General features: G+C 34.4%; 5 protein-coding genes across 7 annotated transcripts; 1 reads left to right on the forward strand and 4 right to left on the reverse strand.

The window, feature by feature from the left end:
• Positions 1 to 964: 964 nt before the first annotated feature.
• Positions 965 to 2,181, reverse strand: LOC139862398 (uncharacterized). Its single transcript, XM_071850996.1, has 3 exons — positions 1,500 to 2,181; positions 1,320 to 1,388; positions 965 to 1,152 (listed from the first exon to the last, which is right to left on the reverse strand). Exons 1-3 carry the CDS (start codon positions 1,554 to 1,556, stop codon positions 1,078 to 1,080), a joined length of 201 nt encoding a protein of 66 aa, XP_071707097.1. The 5' UTR covers positions 1,557 to 2,181; the 3' UTR covers positions 965 to 1,077.
• Positions 2,181 to 4,139, reverse strand: LOC139862397 (uncharacterized). The gene has a single exon (XM_071850995.1). It carries the CDS (start codon positions 4,137 to 4,139, stop codon positions 2,358 to 2,360), a length of 1,782 nt encoding a protein of 593 aa, XP_071707096.1. The 3' UTR covers positions 2,181 to 2,357.
• Positions 4,140 to 6,707: 2,568 nt separating this feature from the next.
• LOC139861303 (transcription initiation factor IIB-2-like) lies at positions 6,708 to 12,503 on the forward strand. Of its 3 annotated transcripts, none has more exons than XM_071849681.1 (10): positions 6,708 to 7,178; positions 7,712 to 7,736; positions 7,915 to 8,044; positions 8,138 to 8,342; positions 8,513 to 8,589; positions 8,688 to 10,558; positions 10,718 to 10,830; positions 10,940 to 11,119; positions 11,969 to 12,072; positions 12,177 to 12,503. In XM_071849681.1, exons 1-6 carry the CDS (start codon positions 6,835 to 6,837, stop codon positions 8,822 to 8,824), a joined length of 918 nt encoding a protein of 305 aa, XP_071705782.1. In that variant the 5' UTR covers positions 6,708 to 6,834; the 3' UTR covers positions 8,825 to 10,558; positions 10,718 to 10,830; positions 10,940 to 11,119; positions 11,969 to 12,072; positions 12,177 to 12,503. The 3 variants fall into 3 exon arrangements, with proteins under 3 accessions (XP_071705782.1, XP_071705783.1, XP_071705781.1); XM_071849682.1 differs by having other exon boundaries at positions 8,688 to 9,838; positions 12,177 to 12,501; XM_071849680.1 differs by having other exon boundaries at positions 8,688 to 10,830.
• A 2,816-nt stretch (positions 12,504 to 15,319) lies between these two features.
• Positions 15,320 to 18,067, reverse strand: LOC139861781 (S-adenosylmethionine decarboxylase proenzyme-like). Its single transcript, XM_071850285.1, has 4 exons — positions 17,981 to 18,067; positions 17,779 to 17,845; positions 16,958 to 17,102; positions 15,320 to 16,867 (listed from the first exon to the last, which is right to left on the reverse strand). Exon 4 carries the CDS (start codon positions 16,701 to 16,703, stop codon positions 15,618 to 15,620), a length of 1,086 nt encoding a protein of 361 aa, XP_071706386.1. The 5' UTR covers positions 16,704 to 16,867; positions 16,958 to 17,102; positions 17,779 to 17,845; positions 17,981 to 18,067; the 3' UTR covers positions 15,320 to 15,617.
• A 2,609-nt stretch (positions 18,068 to 20,676) lies between these two features.
• On the reverse strand, positions 20,677 to 23,298 carry LOC139862017 (uncharacterized). Its single transcript, XM_071850558.1, has 7 exons — positions 23,107 to 23,298; positions 22,849 to 23,019; positions 22,663 to 22,779; positions 22,370 to 22,567; positions 22,211 to 22,270; positions 22,026 to 22,124; positions 20,677 to 21,038 (listed from the first exon to the last, which is right to left on the reverse strand). Exons 1-7 carry the CDS (start codon positions 23,269 to 23,271, stop codon positions 20,940 to 20,942), a joined length of 909 nt encoding a protein of 302 aa, XP_071706659.1. The 5' UTR covers positions 23,272 to 23,298; the 3' UTR covers positions 20,677 to 20,939.
• Positions 23,299 to 23,609: the final 311 nt, after the last annotated feature.

Here is a 23,609-nt window from a genome sequence, read left to right on the forward strand (position 1 = left end):
CATATAAGTTTGAATTCTAACTTGCTTAATATCAATCGAATGATAATTGAGTGTTACTGTCGTTTACTAAATAGGTTCGAATTCACAATATATATATATATATATATATATATATATATATATATATATATATATGTATATATATATATATATATATATATATATATATATATATATATATATATATATATATATATATATATGTTTTAAATATTAATTATCATAATATCATATTTTTATTTTTATTTCACATCCTTACATTTAATAACTAAATCATATAATCTTTTTCAAATTATTATTATTATATACATATTTAAGCTTATATAATATCTATTTACAAATAGTTGTTCGTGAATCGTCGGAACTAGTCGAAGGTCAATTGAATATGTGAAACAGTTCCAAAAACTTCTGAGACTTAACTAAATAGACTTTGCTTATCATATCGAAATCATAAAAAGATTAAGTTTAAATTTGGTCGAAAATTTCCGGGTCGTCACAAATTTGAGCTCGAACCGGGCAGATTTGGTGACCCGAAGTTGTAGAGATTACCGAAACCGGCCTCACTTGGATCGGGGTTTTGAGACATTTTATGAGATTAGAAATATGATAGAGAAAATTGTTGAGAAAAGTGATAGAAATGAGTGTTTTGTGGAAAAATAAATGGAAAGAAATGTATTGTATTGTATTTATAGAGATATAATTAATAATTAATTTAATTCAAATAAGAAGCAAGAAAGCACCCGTCACCCCAAGGTGATGCAGCCATCGCGCCTACAAAAAACCTCGACCATCACGCCTCGATAAGGCGTGATCGACCCAAACTACTGATCGCGCTGCGATAATGGTGATCTTATAGTTGCAACAAGCAAAAAATGAAAGATTGCCACAAGCCATACGCGCTAAATTGGCATTTAGACGTTTTTATTGAATTGAACCAACCATTGTTATATCTATCCATCTTTTTTGTTCAGAGATGAAAAACTAAACTAAATTGAAAAAAAAAAACTGAAAATTTGAAAAAATTAAAATAAGGGAAGGGCTTCAATGCATCATGGTGGTTGATCATATCCATAGGATTTAACTGTTTGTCCCAGTTGCATTCTTTACTGCCTCAGCTGCATCTTGTGCCTTTTCCTTCATTTGTTGCCCAGCCTGCATTTAAAGTATAAAGTATAAAGTTTATTACTGTATAACAGGACATGTGATACATAATAATAGTAGTTATGATAATAATAATAATAATAATAATAATAATAATAATAATAATGATAATTGCTAGTTGCTACATTTAATCTAGGAAATAAAAATCAAAACCAGACCTGTTGCATTGATTCTTGGGCAGATTGTGCAGCACTGCTAGCTTGGTCCTTCAGCTGGCTGGCCTTTTCCTGACAACAAATGAAAATCAAGATTATAGACGGATGCTTATGTGGTTATGACTTCAGATTTTATACGCAAATAGCGAATATACGATACTAAGACAGTAGATTAGAGGTAACCTCGGCTTGGGCCTTGGCTTGGCCAGTTTGGTACTCTGCGCTTTGATTGTTGTTCATATTGTCCTTTTGAGATTGATCTTAATATGTTGTTTATAATAACAGAAAGATTGTCTTGATTAGAAACTAGTAATAAGGATGTTATATATAGCTTAAAAGACCAACAAATTGCTCACATATGAGCTTTCTATTTTTAGAATTCACATACTGTCCACTGGTTTCCACTACCATTGGTTACTTTTTCGGATCTAAATGGAACAAGACCACACCTTTGTTAGATCAGAGAGTGATAACAGGAAGTTGTTTAGCTAGGTAATTTCTATTTTTAGGTTACTTTAAACGTCATATAATCATGTAGAATACTTCCTATCTTTAGCCATTAATTAGTCGTGAAATATGGTGTCATGATTTCTTAGCCAAATTCTTGAGTTTTAAATTACTTACATTTTAGTGTTTCATATGTAGTTATACATTAAACAGTGTAAACAGATAAGGTTTTTCCTATTCAAGCTATATGAGGAAGAGATCTATTTTTTATTTTTACTTAGATGTATACAGTCTAATCGGGGACCTTTTCCACCCTTTTCTCCAGCCGGCCCATAATATGTTGCTAGCGAGATCAGGACCCCAATCATTAGACTATCGTGGGATAGTTTTTTTATACACTTACTATTTTTAGTATGTAGTAAAGAGTCAAATAAGGAGTACAATGTCAATAGCTAAGTGGGGTAAGTAAAATTATCAATGGTAACAATGCCGGGCATGTAAAATTAAATCACTCACAAAAGGTTAACATAAATTCGAATTTTAATACTTTACATGTTTGAAGCATTGACTCCATAGCATAACAAGGTCAAATTCCTAAGCATAATCTCCCTCTCGATGAATCTGTCTCAATGTACTTCTCGAAAGCAAGCCTTTTTCAACAGCAAGATTCCAAAAATTCTCCAAAATACCCTTGTCACCGGCATAACTAGCAGCAAAACTTTTATAAATTTTGTGCGTAATCATCAACCTCTTCTTGTACATTTCATCAAAAAACTTCAAAACATTATCTGTGTCACCTTCTTTTAAATACGCATACGCCAAACTAGTATACACAATACTATCTCCTGATATCTCTTTACACTGCATGACATCAAATAATCTTTGAGCAAGATTAACCTTTTCTCTCTTACACAATCTCCTTATCAATGCTCGATAAACCGATATATCGACAATTATACCCTTTTGATAAAACTCATCAGGTAATTTCAATAGCATCTCTTCATTGTTTTGGTTGCAGTAAAGATCCACGACCCACGAATACGTACAAGAATTTGGCGAAAATCCATCATTAATCATTAAAAAAACAAACTCTTTTGCATTCTCCATATCTTTAACCTTGCAGAACCCATGAATCAATGCCTTGTAAGTAAATGAGTCTGATTTTAGTCCTGCATTCAACATTGTACATCTAACTTTCAAAGCAGATTTCATGTCACCAATCTTGCAATAAGCATTAATTAAGGTATTACAAGTAATATTATCAGGTACAACTTTTTTTCCACTCATTTCATTCAACAATTTATTTGCATCTTTAATCCTTCCCTCTTCACACAATTTCCTTAAAATCGAATTGTAAGTAACAGTGCCAGGAAACAACCCTTTGGCTTCCATTTCATCGCGCAAGATCATAGCTTCGCTATAACTATTCACTCTACAATAACCATCGATTAAAGTAGTGTACGTCACATGATTTGGCGCACAACCTTTCATTTCCTTAAACATTCTTAAAGCCTCCCTCATTCGACCTTGTTTACAGTATCCATAAATTAACGAATTATAAGTTGCAATATCCGGAAGAACACCTGTTCTGTCCATTCTATCTTGCACACATAACGCCTCATAATGCATACCTTTTTTACAATACAACGATATTAACGTATTATAAGTAAAAAGATCAGGGAAAACGCCTTTAAACTCCATTTCGCTTAACAATTCTTCTGCTTTCTCGACATCTAAAGACTTGCAACAAGCATTAATCATTACATTATATATATGCAGATTTGGAACGACACCAATCTTCACCATTTTCTTATAAAGCTTCCATACTGTATCAGTTAACCTTTCTTTAACCAGTGAATTTAGTAACACAGTGCAAGCATGCAAATGTGGTATTAACCCGTGCACTCTCATATGTTCAAACACTTGTATCGCTTCTTGGGTCGTTTTCGAATTCGCATAGTATATAACTAACCAACTCAAAACATGAGAATTCACAGCTTGATCATCACAAGTAGTCGAAAGCGCGTTCAAAACGGTGGGTGAAGATAAAAAATCTCTCAGAGCAATTTTGTCGAGCAGTTGGTGTGCACTTTTAAAGTGTCTTTGTTTTGTTAAAACTTGAATCATGGTCCAAGAAGATTGTAAGGAATGCTTGTAACCAGGGTTTAACTCAACCCATTTGTAAAAATCCCATGAGATCAAAGAAAAAGATTTGATCTTTATGAGTTTTTGAAGTATTTGATTGAGGGTTGTTGAGGTAACTATTGAACTGATTTTGGGTTTCAGTAGCACATCCCAAGAACGACCTTTGAGTACAATTGCAAGTACTGCTTCTAATAATTGGGCATCATTTGTAGCATGCCTCAATTTAGCCATTGACAACTTTTTTTTATTAAACGGCAATGATTTTATTAAAACTTGCAAGGAGGTAGAAAATTACAAATGAGTAAGAAGTTATGAGTTTCAATTAGAACTCATTTTGCTTATGGTTTTTAGCCAATTAAACACGTACAGTCTAACCTGATCAAATAAAATACTCTTATTAACTGAAGTGTCGTTGAAGACCACGCAGTTACGATAACATCAAATCGTCCATAAAAGAGTGATCGCTAGTGATCGCTGAAACAACACCTTCATTTTAGAATCTGCACTCGATGACCAAGTATTGAACCATGAATCAAAATCACTTCAAGCGGCTAGTTTTTTTATAGAGTAATTAAATAGGTTTTACAAAAAACAATCCATTAGAAAAGCCAAGCGGCTAGTTTTTTTTTTTTGTGTCTAATTCTCCCTTGCTGATTCTGTCTTCGAATGAAATAAATGAGCACGATGCTCGAGAGGGCCACGAGGGAGGGCTTGCGTTGGGAGTAGGGATGGCAATGGATCGGATATGGATCTGGTGAGGCTGTATCCATATCCATATCCATTTAGTTTTTATTCATCCATATCCATATCCATATCCATATCCATATCCGTTTAATTTCAGTTCATCCATCCATATCCATATCCAATGGATTAAGCGGGTTAATGGATATCCATTGGATATTAAAATTTTTTATAATTTTTGCTAATATATATATATATATATATATATATATATATATATATATATATATATATATATATATATATATATATATATATATATATATATATATATATGTGTGTGTGATTAAAACAAAAACGTAATATAATAAAATTTTATATAATGTGGCAAAATTAAATCTATCCATAAGAACGTGTAATCTTTGTCCAAGATATAACACAATTTGTTAATGTTACTAGTAAACATAGACTATGACAAATATAATGTGTAATTTATATTTTTATATGGTTATATATACGTGTTTTATTGTAATATATCATGGTTGATTCATTATATGATTTCAAGAATATATATGTGTAATTGTAAATGCATTTGTAATAGTAAATGTGTTATCATATATCTATAATTATGTATTTATAAATGTATTTCGGGTGTATATGGATATATCCATGGATGAAACATTTTCATCCATATCCATATCCGTATCCATTTAGATTCATCCATATCCGTATCAATATCCATTACGAATCGGGTGGATCGGATGGATATCCACTGGATCGGGTGGCCATTGCCATCCCTAGTTGGGAGTCCTCTAAGAATGACCAAAATGTCAACCATAAAATACTTCTTCAAAAAGATGGGTCCCATTATTTCTATATTTTTATTTTTTAAAAGACAATACTCCCTCCGTCCCATATTAATAGTTCACGGACAAAAAACACACAGTTTAAAAAAATGACTGTGACATGTATTTTTTCTTTACTTTACAATTTCAGCTTTTATTTTTTACCTATATTCTGTCTTATATGTAAAAGTTAAAGGCATAAAAGAAATCTACTTTATTATTCTTATTTATTTAAAAAAGTGAATTATTAATTTAAAACAGATAAAAAAATTATTGGACTATCAAGATGAGACGAAAGGGATAATACTATAATTAAATAATGGACAAATGAATTTAAAGAAAGGGGATAATTCTAACACACCCTTTTTTGATCCTCACACACCTATTTTAACCTTTACTCTTCTAATAGTACTCCATTTCTTTAAATTGGTGTGTGAGGATCAAAAAAGTGTGTGTGAGAATCATCCCCTTAAAGAAAAAGAAAAAAACTAGAGTATAAAACAAAAACAAAAAGGGGGGTTGCCATCAAAGAGATGACTTGACTCATTTAAAAAAAAAAGCCCCCTCAAGATCCATCCATTACACATTTGGATTTGAGGCCCGAATTACCCAATATTAAATTACAACTGATACAGTTGCTTGTTGACTCCATTAATTATTATTATTATTATTATTAATTAACTCACATACTATGTGGAAATGTCTAGTTTTAGTTGTTTTAAATTGTAGTTTCGAGTTTGCATTCGCATTACAATTGTCCTTCAACTTTGGCTCAATTTACACAATAACCCCTCAAGTTTAGACTTTCTTTGGGGTACCATGGGTAAACATATACTTTTATTAAAATAAAAGAAATTAATTCCCCCGAATTTATAATGGACCTTATCTTCTCGCTCGGTGCGAGTTAAATTTTTCCGAGACTACCGTTCAACTCGAAAAAGTCTCACGAATCCAACGGGACTAACTATACGCAAAACGGACACTTTTTAAAAAATGCTTAACACAACGACAGCCCTATTTCTGTTCGCCGCAAGTTAAATTTTTCTGACAGCACCGTTACACTCAAAAAAAATTTATGAACAAAACGAAACTAACTACGTTCGAAATGGACACTTTTTAAAAAACGCTTAAGACAACGCCAACTAAAACGGCGCTTAAGACCTGAACCGTTTTTTCCAATATAAATAGACAACCCTACGTTAAATATATGAATACACAGCCCGAAAGCCCCGCCGCATCGCGCTATGCGTATCCGCACTAGTTTAAAGTAAAATTCAAGGGTTTGCATTTCAAATGTAGTATTGATCCGAGCGTCCGATCTTTGCGTTAATTGCCCGAGCCCAAAGAAGCACCCGTTGGCTCTGATCGAACGTAAAAAGAAAAAAGAAAAAAGCTTGAAGATGGATACAATGTGGTGCTCCGATTGCAAAAGCATGACTGAGGTAGAATTCGATCACATAACCGGAGACACCGTTTGTCGCGAGTGCGCACTAGTTATTGAGTCGAATTCAATCGATGAAACCCGCGAATGGAATACTTATCCTAACGATTCAGGCGATAATAATCCGGTACGTGTCGGTGTTCCCACTAACGTACTTCTTAACCACGGCGGTTTATTAACGGTGATTGCTAAACCGGACGGCGTTACTAGCTCGTCTTCCTTGGGCCGGTTGCAGAACCGTACATCTAATCCTGACCGTTCACTTATATCAGCATTTGAAACGATTGCTACCATGTCTGATAGGTGAAACCTAGCCCTAATTCTATTTCTATGTTTACTTTAAGTTAGGGTTTTATACTGTATATGCTTACGTTAATTTAGTATTTTATTTATGCTTACTTTAATTTAGGGTTTTATTTATGCTTATTACGTTAGTTTAGGGTTTTATAAGTTAGGATTTTGTTAATATTAGCTGATCAAGTTGAATGAATTGGTACCTCCAATATGCTTGAATATATCCGTTTTTGATTTTGTAACCATTATCTGCTAATCGGGTTGGGTTGTTTTAAACATTATCTTCTAATCGGGTTGGGTTGTTTTAAATGGCACCTTTGATGGCCAGTATTTATCTGGTCCCCTGTGCAACGTAAAGTTCATTATGCAATGGTTCAAATTTATGGGTTCTTAATAATAAACTGTTTGACAATATTAGTTTAGTTCATCATGTAAATAAAAAATATTGGCATCAGATAGTAGCTTTCCTTGTTTCCATATCATCGCATAAACTCGTAGCAATGATTTTTGGAGGTCTGATGCATTTATTTGATATTTTTCAGGTTGGGCCTTGTTGAGATGATAAAGGTATGCTTCTATGCTCTCACTGTCACTATAGCTAGCATACAGGAATTAAAAAATAATAAGTGGCAGAGTGGAAATTTCCATTTCTTTAATCATATCTATTAAAGTTTGATTCTTTGTTACATGTTACCAGTTTATCTTTAATTTCAGCTAATAGATTTACTTTTATTTTGACATTTAGAACCGTGCTAATGAGATTTATAAGGACTTTGAAGACAAAAATTCAATGAGAGGGAGAAACGTAGTTGCCATCTTGGCGGCATGTCTACATATCGCGTGTCATGAAGAAGGCAATCCACACACTCTAAACGGTACTAAATTTAATAATCTATTAATTGGATATTTGGTGTTTTCTGTTTCCATTGCAAAGTGAAATGGACTTCTTTGAACTTATGATCAAACAGAAATCTGTTCGGCTGCTAATGGACCGACTAAGAAAGACATAGGTCGTGCCAAAGAAGAGATAGTCAAGCAATTAGGGCTTGAAATGGGTGAACCGACACACTCTGCTGATTTTGTGAGACGGTTCTGTTTCAATCTTGGGATGACAAACCGTGCTGTTAATGCGGCTCAAGAATCTGCCCAGGAGTCAAAAAAAATTGATCTAAGGTAATATGTTATCTTATTGTTGATAATTCAGTTTCTTTTACTTTTTTTTATTTTTTAATTTTTTTTTTTTTTTTTTTTTGTTGTTGTTGTTGTTGTTGTTGTTGTTGTTGTTGAAATTTGCTTTTGTATTTTTGTTTGTGATGAAATTTGTTGTTTGTTCTTTATTTTAGGAGAAGCCCAAACTCGATTGCTGCAGCTGTCATTTCTGTAGTGACTCAACTCAGTGATGATAAGAAATCCATCAAAGGTTAAGTTACATCCATTTACTATGTATTTTACTATGTCATTTGTTGATGTATCATATATCATATATTTGTACTTGACATAAGTGTTGATTTGGTGCAGATGTATCACTAGTAACAGGCGTATCAGAAGGGACAATTAGGGACACATTTAAGGATCTGTATCCTCATTTATCGAAAATAATACCCGCTTGGTATGCTCAGGAAAAGGATATCAAGAACCTCACTAACAAACCTTGAGAATGTGTTCATTGTTTTCAAGTAAGTTAGAAACTGAGGCAACAAATAGCTAGATGTGTCTATACACCTAACATCAACAACAATTCCAAATTGTGGCAACAAATAGATGTCGTACTAGGTTTCAGGTCTGCGTGATGCAGCGGTTTTGTAAACGATTTGGTAATAGTATGGTTGTTAATACGGTAGGGTAATATGGTCTTACATACAGTATGATGTTTTTACATACATTATGCCTATATGTTCAAAAGACTCCATACTTGAGCATACAATACATATTATGTTCAGAAAAGTACATATTCAAAAGACAGCATACTTATGCATACATTCCATGTTAAGTATACCTTGTTGGAATACATGTTAGGTGAGAATATAGTTTCAAGAGTTTTTTGTACATTGTTGGTAAACAATAAATGTATTCTCATCTACTCATCTGTACATGATTCAATTCCTCTGTAATTGTTTCTTCATAACGATTTTCGATTGCTACTACTCATCTGGAACCACTACTTTTTTCCCTTTTTTAATGGCAATTACACAGAAACTAGGGTTTTCCTTGGATACTTTACAAATTAGGGTTTGAGGTCGTCGACCTGAAACCGTAGCTAACGCTGTCGTCGCTAACCTCTTTCAAAATACTCATAGTCGCAAACACCACAAATTCTATTTTTTAGCGATTTTGTAAAATCAGCCGTCATCGTCATCGGAAATTAGGCTTTCATTCGATATGTTGCTAATATCGAATTATAGAAGGGTTATTGTGGCGGTGTGGAACGATGGTTACCGGTAAACATTAGGGTTTCATGTGATTCATCACTAACCGTCGTCATCAATGTTAGTAATCGGTAAATTTCTTCAATTATTCTTACTCCATAATATTCAATATGTATGTTTACTTACAGCAGGGCGTTTTTGTTATTATAGCAGAAATTGTGTGGTTTTATGCCATATTTGTTGGATTTCAATTGCAATGGTGGTGGTTGGTGGTGGACTGGTGGCCTTCGGTTGTGTAAGCTAGTGAGTTTCACTCTGCTATATCCTAATTGCCTTTTGTTCATTCTTTGATTTGTGCTTCATACTGTGCCTTTTGTTTGTATGACCTTATGCTATACTTAATAGGAATTAACTGTGATGGTGGTGGTTGGTGTGGCCTGTGTTAGACAATGACTTTCACTTAGCTGCATTGTAACTGCCTTTTGTACATTTGCTTTTTTATGCTTCATACTATGCTTCAATAGAAATATTGTCTATAATTGTTGATTGACTTTGGTTGATTTGAAGAACCAGTGCAACATTTTAAACCACCAGCTTTAAAGACCACCAGACCTGTAGTACCTCCCCATCTGCAAGTCCTAATGGATTTTCACAGAAATGGGCCGGGTGATGGTAGTTGGGCGTGTGTTTTGCCTTATATTAAGGACATGGCATATTAAGGAGATGTTTACAAAGGCAACATGACATATTATCGTATTTAGTCCCTATGCAACTGTACAGCAGATTGTGGTTCAGTTTATCCTCACAAACTCTTTATAATATTGGAATATATAGTTGTGTAGACATTTTTTGCACTCGGATTGTAATCAGACTGACGTAATTCAGGTTGTCTTCAGGTTATGGACTTAAAGGATGGTTCTTTATTCCAATTTGATGTTAAATGTTTTGATGTTGCACTTTCTTTTTCACATACGCACACTGCTTGGTTTGTTGCAATTTTGAAGTTAGAGACTGACTGCTCCAGTTTGTTACTCTTGCTCTATATTTCTGTCATTTAGATCTAATGTCTATGTACCTACTTTTAATAAATTACAAAAGTTCGTTTTCAAGATTGCAGTAAAGAATTAGGCCTACTATTTATTTAATACCTCTATTTTAAGTACTTTTGGGTGGTCTAAACAGGGCAAAAATTGTAAAGGTTGTTGTGAAGATTGCGGCTAATACATGGCGGTATTAGAGGGTGCCTAAGCTTCCATGGTCGAAACCAGGACACAATTGATGCTTGCATTGTCAACGTACTGTCTAATCCAATCTGAAACTTTTGGGTTTAGTATGTTATACTACCGTGTTTGATCTTTTTAGTCTAAAATTATTAATATTGTTTTTTATATGGTTTTTGTTTAGACAATATACATATTTGGGGTTTATAAAGATGGCTCTTTTGGAATCAAACAAAAACAGAGGGGAGGTACGGATTCATGAAAATTTGGATGAACTTAGCCCTGATTTAGCTGACTATAGCGCTGAATTATCTGAAATATCGTTTACAACTATAAACTTGCTAAAGATCATCTTTTGTCCAAGGTAATTTAGCTTTTGCATATATCAATAGTGTATTATTTTATTAAATGGAGTTGAGTTGGTTTGATTTTTGATCATTGCATGAATATGGATACGAACAATCATTTTTTTTCTTTATAGAAATTCTGCACATATGTTATAGTATAAAGTTTGTGACTTTTTCATAAATGAGGGTAGGAAAACAGTGTTTACTAATATCCATTACTGTATAATTAAGAGGAACCTTGATTCTGCCTTATCCAGTTCTTGATCTTAAGATCTTTAACTACATTTCCAGACCCAGTTGTTACCACACATTATTGATTATTAATAATCCCTGTATTTGTTTGATTGGTACTGTAGTGGGACAAAAAAGTTTCCCACTCTTTAGTTCTTTAATAATCACTTGAGGCCAACAAATCAAAGGTCTATCCATTTACATCAGTTCCGTTTTCGATTTGTAGTTTGTTAGGCTTTTTATGTACAGTGGGTCGACCACCTTAACTTCATGACAGAGGTGATAGGTCTTCTTGACCCATTACTTATAAATGGGCTTATTCGGATATCTAATGGGTCAGTCATGTTATAGAAAATAAGCTTAGCACAAAAAAGAACCAGTCGATTGAGTCGAACGGGCCAAACAGGCTAACAGTACCAGAATTGTATTATTAATTCATCATATTAATTCATTTTGAAATATTGTATAATTATAATTATAATTTTACTTTATAGATCATCTCATAAAAGGCTCATAACATTCCCGCATGTAAGCTTGATTTCTACTAATATTAAAGTTAGTTATGTCAATTTAATAGAGTATTATGTATAGTTATATGTTGGATTGGTAACTAACGTAGTTGAATTGGAATGAAGCAAACTTCTGATGTTTTATATGGATATGAGGAACAAAGTGTTTGGTGATCAATCTGAAGGTAGGTGGTTCGTTGTCATCAGTCGTGCAGACTCCATATTTTAAGGTTTGTCTTATCGTAAATCTCTTTTCAAGTTCCATAATAGTTGTTAAAATCATCGTATATTTTGGTTTTGTAATTTGTAAAAAAAATTGGTGGTGCATTTGCAGATTGATGCCTCATGGACATAATTGAATCGTAACAGGTGTAGCCTTGGATGGACTAAAACACCCTTACGAGTTTATTATTTTGATAAAACTTCAAACATATATTAGTGAGGTGTCAGCATGGGCGGGTTGCTGCAAATCATGTATGTGTCAATAATCATTAGATTTCTTTTATACGAGTCATAATATATTGGATCATGCGTTCACAATGCAATGTCTTTGTCTTCTATCTAGAATTATGTTAATATAGTGTTAAGTGTGATGATGGAAACAATATTGTTACAAAGTTAGCATATTTCTGAAAAAGCATTTTTTCTGAAAATATGGTTTAAGAGATGAACACATTAAAAGTCAAGAATGATGACAAAAAACCATTCAACTCATTTGATTGTTGATTTTGTTCTTTTACATGTTATGATCCATAAAGAAATGGGTCAAAATTTTAGGCAGTGCTACTAATCAATTGCCCAAACACTTTATTCTGGACAAAACAATTATTAATGTGGTTAAAGGGGAACACGACTGACATTATTCACCAAAAACAACGACCGTCCAAGAACTTCAGCATACAACGCACCTCACACTACATCACCAAAAACACAATGAATAGAGTCGCAGCAACGCGCGGCCGGTATCTTAACTAGTTTGATACCTAGTTTGTTACAAATATAAGTTAGAAATTCCATTTTGTTCCAATATAGTTTGGGTAATAACCCAATTTGCTACTGTGTCTAGAATAATCTTATTTTTTTTTTGGCAAAAATAACGAGAACTTTTATAGATACGAAAACATTTTTGAAAAGAAAACGAATTCAACTAAAGATACAAAAGAGAAGCACCAATGAGGCTCGGACCTAGAAAGCTTCTAACAACAAACTATCTATACCGAAAAGCACTTAAACCGAACTAAACAAAAGTAACTAGCTACGAAACCAAAATTAAACAACACAACTAGAAAATGAAATAAACGAACTCAAGATACAAATATCCTTTATGAACACGCCAAATTGTTTTTTTCGGCGCCTTGAACCAATTTCTTCTTTCGAGATTGAAGATTCTTCTTATAAGCCGGTGTACGCGGGGTCTCGTCAGAGTTAATTAAATTAACCGTAACCGATTCACTCTCCGGTTCACTCCCGGCCAAACACGTCATCATTGCGTCAAAAGCCTTGAAAGCCTCATCGGTCATTATATCTTTTGCCAAATTCGAAGAGCTTCCTTCCCCCGATCTCGCGAAACGGCCCTTCTTATCTAACTTGCCGCCCATAAACAAATTTTGAATGACATCCCCGTAGTCCAAGTCTTTGTCATGATCAATGAGCTTATACGACCCCGATGTAGAAGCTACATTTTTCCTCGACTGCAAATTCACACCTTCAAATTGTTCTCTTGGAACTTTCCGATTTAACACGTACCAAGCTTTACAATAACCTTCACACGAAGGATCCTCGCAATCACAATACATCCTTCCACTACGACCAATCGGTGAAGGCTTATCTTCCTTTGATCCATCCTCTCGATTAGCCTTCGTATCTTCCTTCTTTTTCTTCTTTTCCTTCTTCAAACGAGCCAACCTTTCCGCAAACGTGATATCGTCATCGTTAACCTCACAAGAATCATTCAAAACCCTTTGATCACCTGAAACTGGGTCAAACCCAAGTCCGCTGCCTGGCCCAGTAAAACTCATGGTGTCTACAGCAGCTAAACTAGTTCCAAATTCCATATTGGAATTTTCAGGTAACTCCACATCATTAACTGCATTGCCTCAACCATTCGCAAACCGGATATCTACATCTTCAAAACATGTGTCATCACAGGAAGGTGCGATTACCAACCCAACATGCTTCTGACCATGAGGTTCATTAACAAACCTTGCAAAGTTAGTTCCATCCAAGTCAATGGAGCCGAATTTAATGCCTGAAGAGATAAAAGAGTCCTTGTTTACCGTCTTTTGCAAACCCGCAACCTCATTATCTCGACGAAACCCGAATCCTTCGAGCCTCACACCATTTGCCACCACGAAACTATTCGTCAACTCCATCAAATTTTGATCAAAACCATCAAAAATGAACCGATTTAACCTATTAATATCCGAGATTTCCGATACCCAAACATTGCATTTAGCAAACTTCCTACCTTTCAAATCGACATCTACCGAGTCATGAATGTGTCTCGTACTTGAGGATTTTATGAAGGTGAATAAAGAGCCCACGGAACTTAAAGTAGCAGACGATTTAGCGACGGTTATGACCTCACCAAAGAGAGAACCAATAACCATATAGCATTTTCCTTAGAGATGCACGTTGTCGGAGCCCCCGACATTTCCAACCATGCATAACGGTGAAACGAGTAAGTGTGATAGGCAATATTTTGTAAAATATATTTGGTAATGACTATATGTTTGAAGACAGTCAGTAAGGGACATAAAGAGGGGCAAAATATTGTCTGAACTTAAAGAAGAGCAGGAAAAAAGAATGTGCATAATCTATGTATGTACAATATGATGCATTGATGGAATCATACTTGTTATGACCTTACTTATTTTTGTATCATTGAAAACGCAACGATGGCCGAATTTGTTGTACTTATCTTGTTTCTTATGATGACGTTTTTTTGTCGATGCGTAATGATGTTGTTTTGAACTACTTTGATAATTTGCAATTTTTTATGATAATTTTTTGTGCCCCGTTGACTGAATTTCTAGATCCGCCAGTGAGTACTACCACATCTTTTTCTTAGGTAAGAAGTACTCGTGATTTACCAAAATAAGCAGTCCCAATAACTAACCATCGTCAAATATTTTTCGTTATTATTAATCACATGCGGGGTCAATTGTCATTTTCCCTTTTCCTTTTCTCCAATTTAGGTCACTTTGATTAGTTACTGATAGCACCCTCCCACAGTCCCACATAAGGATAAATTTTAGGTCATTTGATTTCTACATATGTATGTATACAGGTTGTGGACATGTCTAAAGCATCTGTCATCAATCAAATCCCTAACATTTCCATACTTGCAAAGGGATGATCATTAACCCAACATGATAAATGAGAACATTGCCAAACTTCTCAATTTGCTAAAAATCTAGATCATATATAAACCAACTGCAGAATCAGAAAGACAAAACCACACTGAATCCAGTCAAAAAACCAATTACCAAAACAACACAAATAATGTGCCCGGCAAATATATATATGAAACAAGTCATCATACAAGTTTCTCAACAAGATCCCGAAACAAAAACCAAAAACTAGCAGAGAACAGCGATACATATATCGTTAATATACCAAAATCAGAAGCAAGAATATCATCCCTCAGTTTATCAACCCTGGCCAGATGCAAACAGTAACTGCAAACTAACTGAGCCGCCTTCATCAACAACACAACCTCACTAGATTCAAGATCATACTTCATTTCGCTAACATCAAATTTCATCTCTTCCAATTACTCTTCCTCGTTCTCAGTTTCACTCCAGCACCTATGCAGAGTTGACCGGGGCGACCCGCATTGACTTCCTCCCTTTACAAACCCAAAGTACACCATCGAACCTGCTCCAACACCCAAATCTTCAAACTTAGTTTCTTCAACACTGTAGCCTTTCACATTCGGATTATTATCATTATCATCCAAGTTAAGATCTTTCAAATCATTCCCATGTACAGCCACAGAGAAATTACTCGGCTGAAAACAAGCCAAAACCCGCTCAATCAAACGGGTCAAATCCATTGATTTGAAATCATACCCAACAGCTTCAAAGCTAGCATAACTGAACCCGTCTTCTGGTGTCACATGAATAGTGGATATCGCATCCCCTTCTATAGCATTCATAGAGTACCCACACGGGTCAAAGTCAAAATCACAAATTTCAGATTCAGGTAAAATCTTCCTAATCCCTGAATCTTCGGTCATCACAGATGCAGAGCTTGATTCAGACTTGAAAAACACAGATGCATTCCTCTTGTTTAAACCAGTCATGCACATCTCTAAAGTGTAAACAGGGGCATTTGATGAATCAGTATCTGCTGTTTCAGATATAGCAGAGTAAACATGCCATTTCTTGTCCTTATCAACACCGCCCATAACGTACGCGTTGCTGGTCAAACCAATTGACCCAAAGTGACTATCGAGGACCATAACTTCTTCAGTAAAGCTACGATGAGGATACACCTGGGCCCCAGGAAAAATGAAGCTCCCGCGAGTATACCGTACAGAATTCACATTAAGTGAAAGTTCACCAGCTAATTTCAGTATAGGTGGGATCGAAAGAAGTAGCTTTGTGGTGCCACAGGTTTTGATAATGATCTTAAATGGGTAAATAAAGAGACTGGATTCAGAAAGAACATAGGAATCCAAGAAATCGTTTGATAACGAGGAAACAATAGTGCATTCGGCCGGTGCCAAAAACTCATCAATTTGGTTCCTGGTCAAGGAACGAAGGCCTCTGCCTGCAGAAGGACCCGGGTTCGAAAACGAAATCTCAAGCCTCTTTTCGAAGCCTTCGAATCCAATGGCAGATACCTCCAACGCCATTTTGACTTAAAAAGTTTTGTTGCAAAGAGAGAAAATTGAGAACAAAAAAGTGCAAATTTTTAAGAAGAAAAGACTAGCAAAAGAACAGAATAAACGAATAGCTGCTATCTAGGGGTTATGTTATGTAACTAGAATAGAGAAAATCAGGATGGTTTGCGAGTGCACTGCAAGATGAAAATAAAGAATCCAAAATCAGTATATACATAGTTTGTGATAAGTAAACGAAATGTAGCAAAATGGGAACTGAAACTCACGTTAGAGTAAGCAGCAGATTTGAATTTCCTTAGTCCACCGTTGGGTCGAACGTCTTCGATTACGTAACCTAAGGGAGCTTCGTAACAAAAGGATTTACTACTAGACTTCTTGCCAGCTTTTGACTCCATTGATCATTCAATTGTCCTGCACATACACAGTAATGAAACAAATGTAAACATCTAATCCATTGTTGCTGAAACTAAAATTACAAGTGAACTTAGAAACCAATGAGATTTAAAAACAACGAAAACTGGTATACATTTATACATAGTGCCAAATGAATCTGATTCTGATTATATACTACAGCAAACAGTAACCTACTTCAATTTCTATTTCTATGCTATATAAAAAACTAAGCTTTATTTTGTGAAGAAAAAAAAAAGAACAAACTAAGATTATGCAACAAAATGTACGAAATTTTGTATATTCAAGAAAACAAATTTAGAGATCAAATTCAGCAACTCATAAATGGTAAAACACCATATTTAATTATTTAAACAAATTTGTAAGACATCATGTAAAGATGAGTGAATTCTTAAGTATGATGTGTAAATACATAGATTGAAATTATAAACATCATAAACATCCAATTAGAAATGGTACAAAATAACAATTACGAAAATTAGGTCATCTATTAAAGGTAAAAAAAAAACATTTATATAAAAACTTACGGATGAAAAAGATGAGCACAACCTTAAGTATAATGTGTAAATACATAGATTGATATCATAAAGATGCAAACAAAAAAAGTACCAAATCACAATTACGAAAATAAGGTCATCTATTAAAGGTAAAAAAAAACATTTATGAAAAAACTTACGGATGAAAAACAAATAGAATAGAATGAGAGAGATCCCCAATACGAAAGCTTCAAATGGATCAAAAGCCTGAAAAAAAAAAAAAACAATAACAAAAAAATTAGAAATCAAACGAAGAATAATAACAAAAAACAGTTACAAAATGCAATTAAACGAAGAATAAACAGCAGAATCAAGAATTAATTTAATAAGTGAAGAGCATACCGATTGATTTATGAAAAGAATTAATCGATGAGAAAAATATATATAGATTATGGATCGAATCAGAACCCTAGAAATTGTGGTGCTAATCGATCGAGAAAATTAGAGGGGCCAGGGGTTGGAATTTATATACAAAGGAGTTTTTAAATTTGTGGCTGAGAATGAAGGTAGGTCAAAAGAGAATAACTAACGGCCATACCGTATTGACACGTGTACTTTGAGAAATATGAAAGGACGAACTTGTCCTCGTTGGATCAGAGGTGCCAAATAGGCTTGTTTATAGCCACGCAGTTGTACGCTTGTACTTATCACGTTACTCACGGCCCCACAAAAGTACATACCAGATGCTTTTCTTCAAATTAAGAAAAATTATTTTTAATTTTATTTTATTATTTTTTTTTTTTTTTGAAAAGCCTATAACATTAGAAACACGAAAAATACAGCGAAAGCATAGGGACCTTACAAAGCTATTGGTCACCTATGACAGCACACCAATTGAGTTTTATTATTTTATTATTTTATTTTACAAACATAAATAGTTAGCAGAAATAAATAAAAGTACATACCAGATACTTTTTTCTTCAAAATATATACGGTGTAACTTATAAGTTATTTTTAATTTTACCATATATCATGCATAAATCGTACACAGAAAAATATTTTATAATTAGTTATCACTTTTTAAAATTAATAATAATAATTAATTGTTATATACGAGTATAAATTTTTTGTTTTTATGATATTAGTGACAGATTTAGGATACGTTGTAAAAAATATTACTACGTATTTTTATTCGCATTGTTGGGCGTAAATTAGAACATACTCCGTGCTACTTACAAACAATGCTTGTTGGTCAATTCTTAGCCATGTTTAATCACATGTACTTGTCAAATCATGTGGTGGAGATCATACTTCTATTAGAAGGAATTCTCTTCTCTCATGTTCAAGGTTGGTGAGGGATTTGTCACTATCGGTGTGAGATGATATTGCCTAGACTATGGATATTATATTTTATGTACAGTTTTATTATATTTTTTGATAATTACTCTGTATTTTATTTATTTTAATGAACTTTCGATACTTATTTCGTAAGAAATTGATTTAAGGTACAATTTGATAGAAGAGTATGTGTGCGGCACATTATAGAGTTGTTGATTCAAAAGACTAGACATCTGTAATTAAAATGGACTACAATTTTCATTTTGATGGCAAGTTGAAATTTTAAATATCCCGATTGGGAGAACCATTTGACACCAGGAAATGTAAGCAGTTTTTGGCTAGAACGTGTTTGCCCTTGCGAACCTAACATCGCCCCCACGAGCCTAGTTTGACGAGGTGATGTATGAATGGCTTTTCGCATTTGTAACCTTCAAAACTCAAAAGTTATCACAATTCAATCACTAGAAAACCTCACTCTTGTTGTGGACGATTTTGGGAGAAAACTAGGCTTGCTTATCATATTCAATTATCTTTATTTCGAGTTTGTAAGGATTGATCCACATAACAATAGGTACTCTCGATTTGATTATCTCTTAACTTGGATATGATTCCTCGTTATCTAAGTGTTTGTATACTTGTTCTTTATCAATAAGTGACCATATTTCTTGTTGTTCACTTAGATGTGGAAACCTCGTATTGTGGATTATTCATATGTAGGTTTTATGCTATTATTTGATTATTACTTGATTATTACTTGATTTTGTGCTTGATTAAAAGATCCATTGTTGTATGAGTTATTCATATTGATTCAATTACATAGGTTATTGAACGATTCTTGAGAATTATTTTATAATGCATAACTTATATTTTAAGTGATATTTTCACCATGAATTTTACTATATCAACCCAGATGTACTAATTTACCCTTAATGATGGCTTGTACAAAATTGTTGTTATAGTTTTTTTAGGGATATTGTTGGAATAGAAGCATCAAATGATGGTGGAAGGATAAAATTTGATGGTGGAAGTATCATTAACACCTTGAGTGATGTGTAACTACATGTGGGAGACCATTTGTAAACTAACTTATATAGTCGTGTGGCTATATGCGAGAGACCCGAGTAGCTTTGCTTTTACGAGAGTAAAATTGATTCGAGTCAGCATTACCAAGTGATCAGGTTTTGAATTGGTTGACAGTTAAAGTTAACGATAGTTAATTGTTAGTCAAGAAAATGCGAGTCAAGAGAAGATCACAATGTCATTTACCATGTTAATTGTATTCGGTGGTATTTTAGAGACAGAGCAACCATGTCTATAGGGTGTAATTATGTGAACAAAATATGTTATTATAAGTTACCTATAACTGTCCGCGCAACCCGTAGTAGATATTGTCCGCTTTGACCTCCGACTTACCTATCATTTAGTCATCCACAGTGTCACGGTTTTGCTTTCCAAAACGCGTTTACCAGAAGAGGTATCAACACCCTTCGAGGGCAGTGCACTAACAGCCCGCACAACCCGTAGTAGATATTGTCCGCTTTAACCTCCGCCCTCCGGCTTACCTATCATTCAGCCATCCACAATCTCACGGTTTTGCTTTCCAAAATGCGTCTACCAGGAGAGGTATCCACAAGTTCCCTTATAAAGGGTGTTTCGTTCTCCTCCCCCACCGATATGGGACGAGTCTAACATTACCAACGTACTCTATTGATAGACTTGCAAAATTTCTGAATGCAACGCTTATTATATAATATACGGAGTAATAAAGAGAACATCGGGGATGTTCAAATGATTTCAATACAATTCCATAACTTTGAGTAAATAATTTGTTACTAATGACAAAGCTTCACTTGCAACCATGTGACTAATCAATATTTATAGAATTTCTGAAACTACACTATGAGCATTTCAAGATTCAAATCCCCAGTAACCAAAACTTGCGTCAATGATGATTCTCAGGAACATCATAAAGAACAGAATTCCGGATATTTACAAAAATAAGAAGATGCACCTGTATTCCTACTCAGGTCGAAAGTGGCTGTTTTTGCTTTGCCTTTGATTCAGCTACCTTCCCATTTCTCTTCTCATACTCCATCTTAAGCTCCTCCAAACGCTTTGATACCTTAAAACAAGACAAATATATGAATGCCTCATGAAGACATAAGAAAAATATACATAACAAGTAGATAACCTTAGGGAGTATGTGGTCAGCCTGCAAACATCACGTACAGATCCATCTAGTCGTGTACGTAATAGGTGTATACCATCTGAGAATACCTATAGTGACTGATTATCATTTTTTTGGTCTCTTAAATCTATTTAACAATTAACTATATTTTTGCACATATGCAATTTATTCGTTACATCCCATGTACATTCTAACATTTCAATCAACCATATAAACCGGCTTTGACTAATAATCACCTGTCAAAACTCAAAAGTACACTGTGGAATTTCAATCGACCATATAAACCTGCTTTGACTTATAATCACTAGTCAGAAGTTCAAGTGCACTATGAAAATTCTATCAAATAAGGCAATGTGGTCAATCAGAAACAATAAGCATCAACAGTGTGCATTTTGCAAGGCAGTTTTAGCTTCAGATATTGCTAAAAAGTAAAATGTAGAGTTTTCATTAAGATCTAAAATTACCAGCATTAATATTTTTTCCTAGCATATCCTTCATCCCCACTTTTGTACTGTACCTTTTAAAATATCTAAATACTACTGTAGAGAAAATCTTTATTATCATGTAGGCTTGTTTCCTACTTTGTTTCAATCTATACTCTTAAAAGTCTTCTTTTTTAGCATTTTCAGCCATATAATTGTTTTTAGCCCGATCAGCAGCAATTCTATAAAGGATGGAGAATGTTCATGTTCGGTGATGTTGACCCGAAACAGACCTATTTGACCTTTAACCAACCCGTTGACCAGAATCTAACCTGATATACCTAAATGGGTTACACGATTCAAGTTGGCAGATTGTGGGATAAAGTTAAATTACCCACCTGTTTACCTAAAGAGATTGGGTTCAGGTATGGTTTTTTTGACCAGCCAGCCCAGCCCGACTTCATTAACTACCATTGAGAGAGAACGAGAGAGAGCATACCTTAAATGAGTAGGCCATTGGCAGCAATTTATCTGGATTCATTGCATCATCAGGGAAGTTACGAAGAGCATGAATAAGTTTCTCAAACGGTAAATTCACCTACAGAAAACAGCTCTAAAGAAATAAGATACACTTTACGAGTGAAACTCAGTCATACCTGATTACTAGGGAGAACAAGTACTCACCAAATCATCATGGCAATACTTCAACAGAGCCAAGCCAACTTTAAAGACAATTTTGACACCCTGAACATACAAAAAGCAAATTACTTTCTGATTTGTCCATTTTATTTATAATTTTTTCACAACTGCAGCCACATTTTCACATTTCTATATTCGACTAACCTCATAGAGAAAAACATCCCAAATTCGAAGAGCCAGATGGAAAGAGAAAGAATACGAGAACACAGTAATAAACCACTGGCTTCCATACATGCTAGGGTTTATCATTTCTTGTGTAAAATGTTCCCCTAACTTTGGCATATACTCCCTCATCAAACGATCAAACTGAAACAAATATTGTTGAACAAGAGGCAATCCCTCCTGCACCCGAGCCACAAACTTAACATCACAAAAGATTGAAAAAAACTCTAAAAGCATAAATGAAACATATGTGTTTTGGGTACAGTAAAAGTTACCAAATATAATCCTTCCATTGGATCATGAACAGCTCCTTTCAATAATGCCACAAGAAGCCAAAATGCATCTTCTTCACTCATGTAAAGCAGCAACAGACCGGTTACAAATCCCATACCCTGCAGTTAAAACCATTAATCTTACAAATTTCATCCCATAAAATGAATAAAAGATTCATTGTAATGTACCTGTACATAGCCAACATCCCTGTCGTACACCGAGTACGCCTTCAAAACATTATAAAGTGATCTTTGACCAGGCCCATGTCTCTGCTGATAAAACACATGCGATGGAAAAGTACGAGATATATCCCGTATTATATCTAGCTCGGAAGCTGATGTCTCGTATATCACTAGTTGCTGAAACATTATCAGATATTAAACCAACTGTCACTACTCTTAAAATGATAAATATTCAAATGAAAAGTAGATTTGAAGCAGGTATACCTCATAAACACCAGGGTTCATTAACAAAAGATCTCGACTTCCAGAGATCAACTGCCAAACAAGCCCCCTCAAACAATCAGGAATACCTTTTCGTATTCTACGCTTAACAACATGAGGTTTTCTCCTTACATAATGCTTCCAATCACTCCCTCCAACACCAATCATCTTCCTCCATTTCCTTAGCTTTCTCTCTTCCCTGTAAATCATCTCATCACATTAATTGAATAATACGAAAAATCAAACAGGCGAAATGGAATCGAATATGATTGTTGATAAAACAATGTATATCCAATGTGTGATCTACTAACAAACATTGGTCAAATAATAGATAAACCTAAAACCTGCATTGTATTACCTCTGATACTCGAAAACCGACTTGCTCTTGGCGAGTCGATCAGGCGAAATGTGTTCGGGTTTTACGAAACCGAATCTGTCTACTCTAACTGGAGCAGGCTCTTGCAAACTCTCATCTGCTCTTTTTTTATCCATCTCCTAACTCAAAC

This window comes from Rutidosis leptorrhynchoides, chromosome 8 (genome assembly GCF_046630445.1).
Source record: "Rutidosis leptorrhynchoides isolate AG116_Rl617_1_P2 chromosome 8, CSIRO_AGI_Rlap_v1, whole genome shotgun sequence".
Classification (NCBI taxonomy): Eukaryota; Viridiplantae; Streptophyta; class Magnoliopsida; order Asterales; family Asteraceae; genus Rutidosis; species Rutidosis leptorrhynchoides.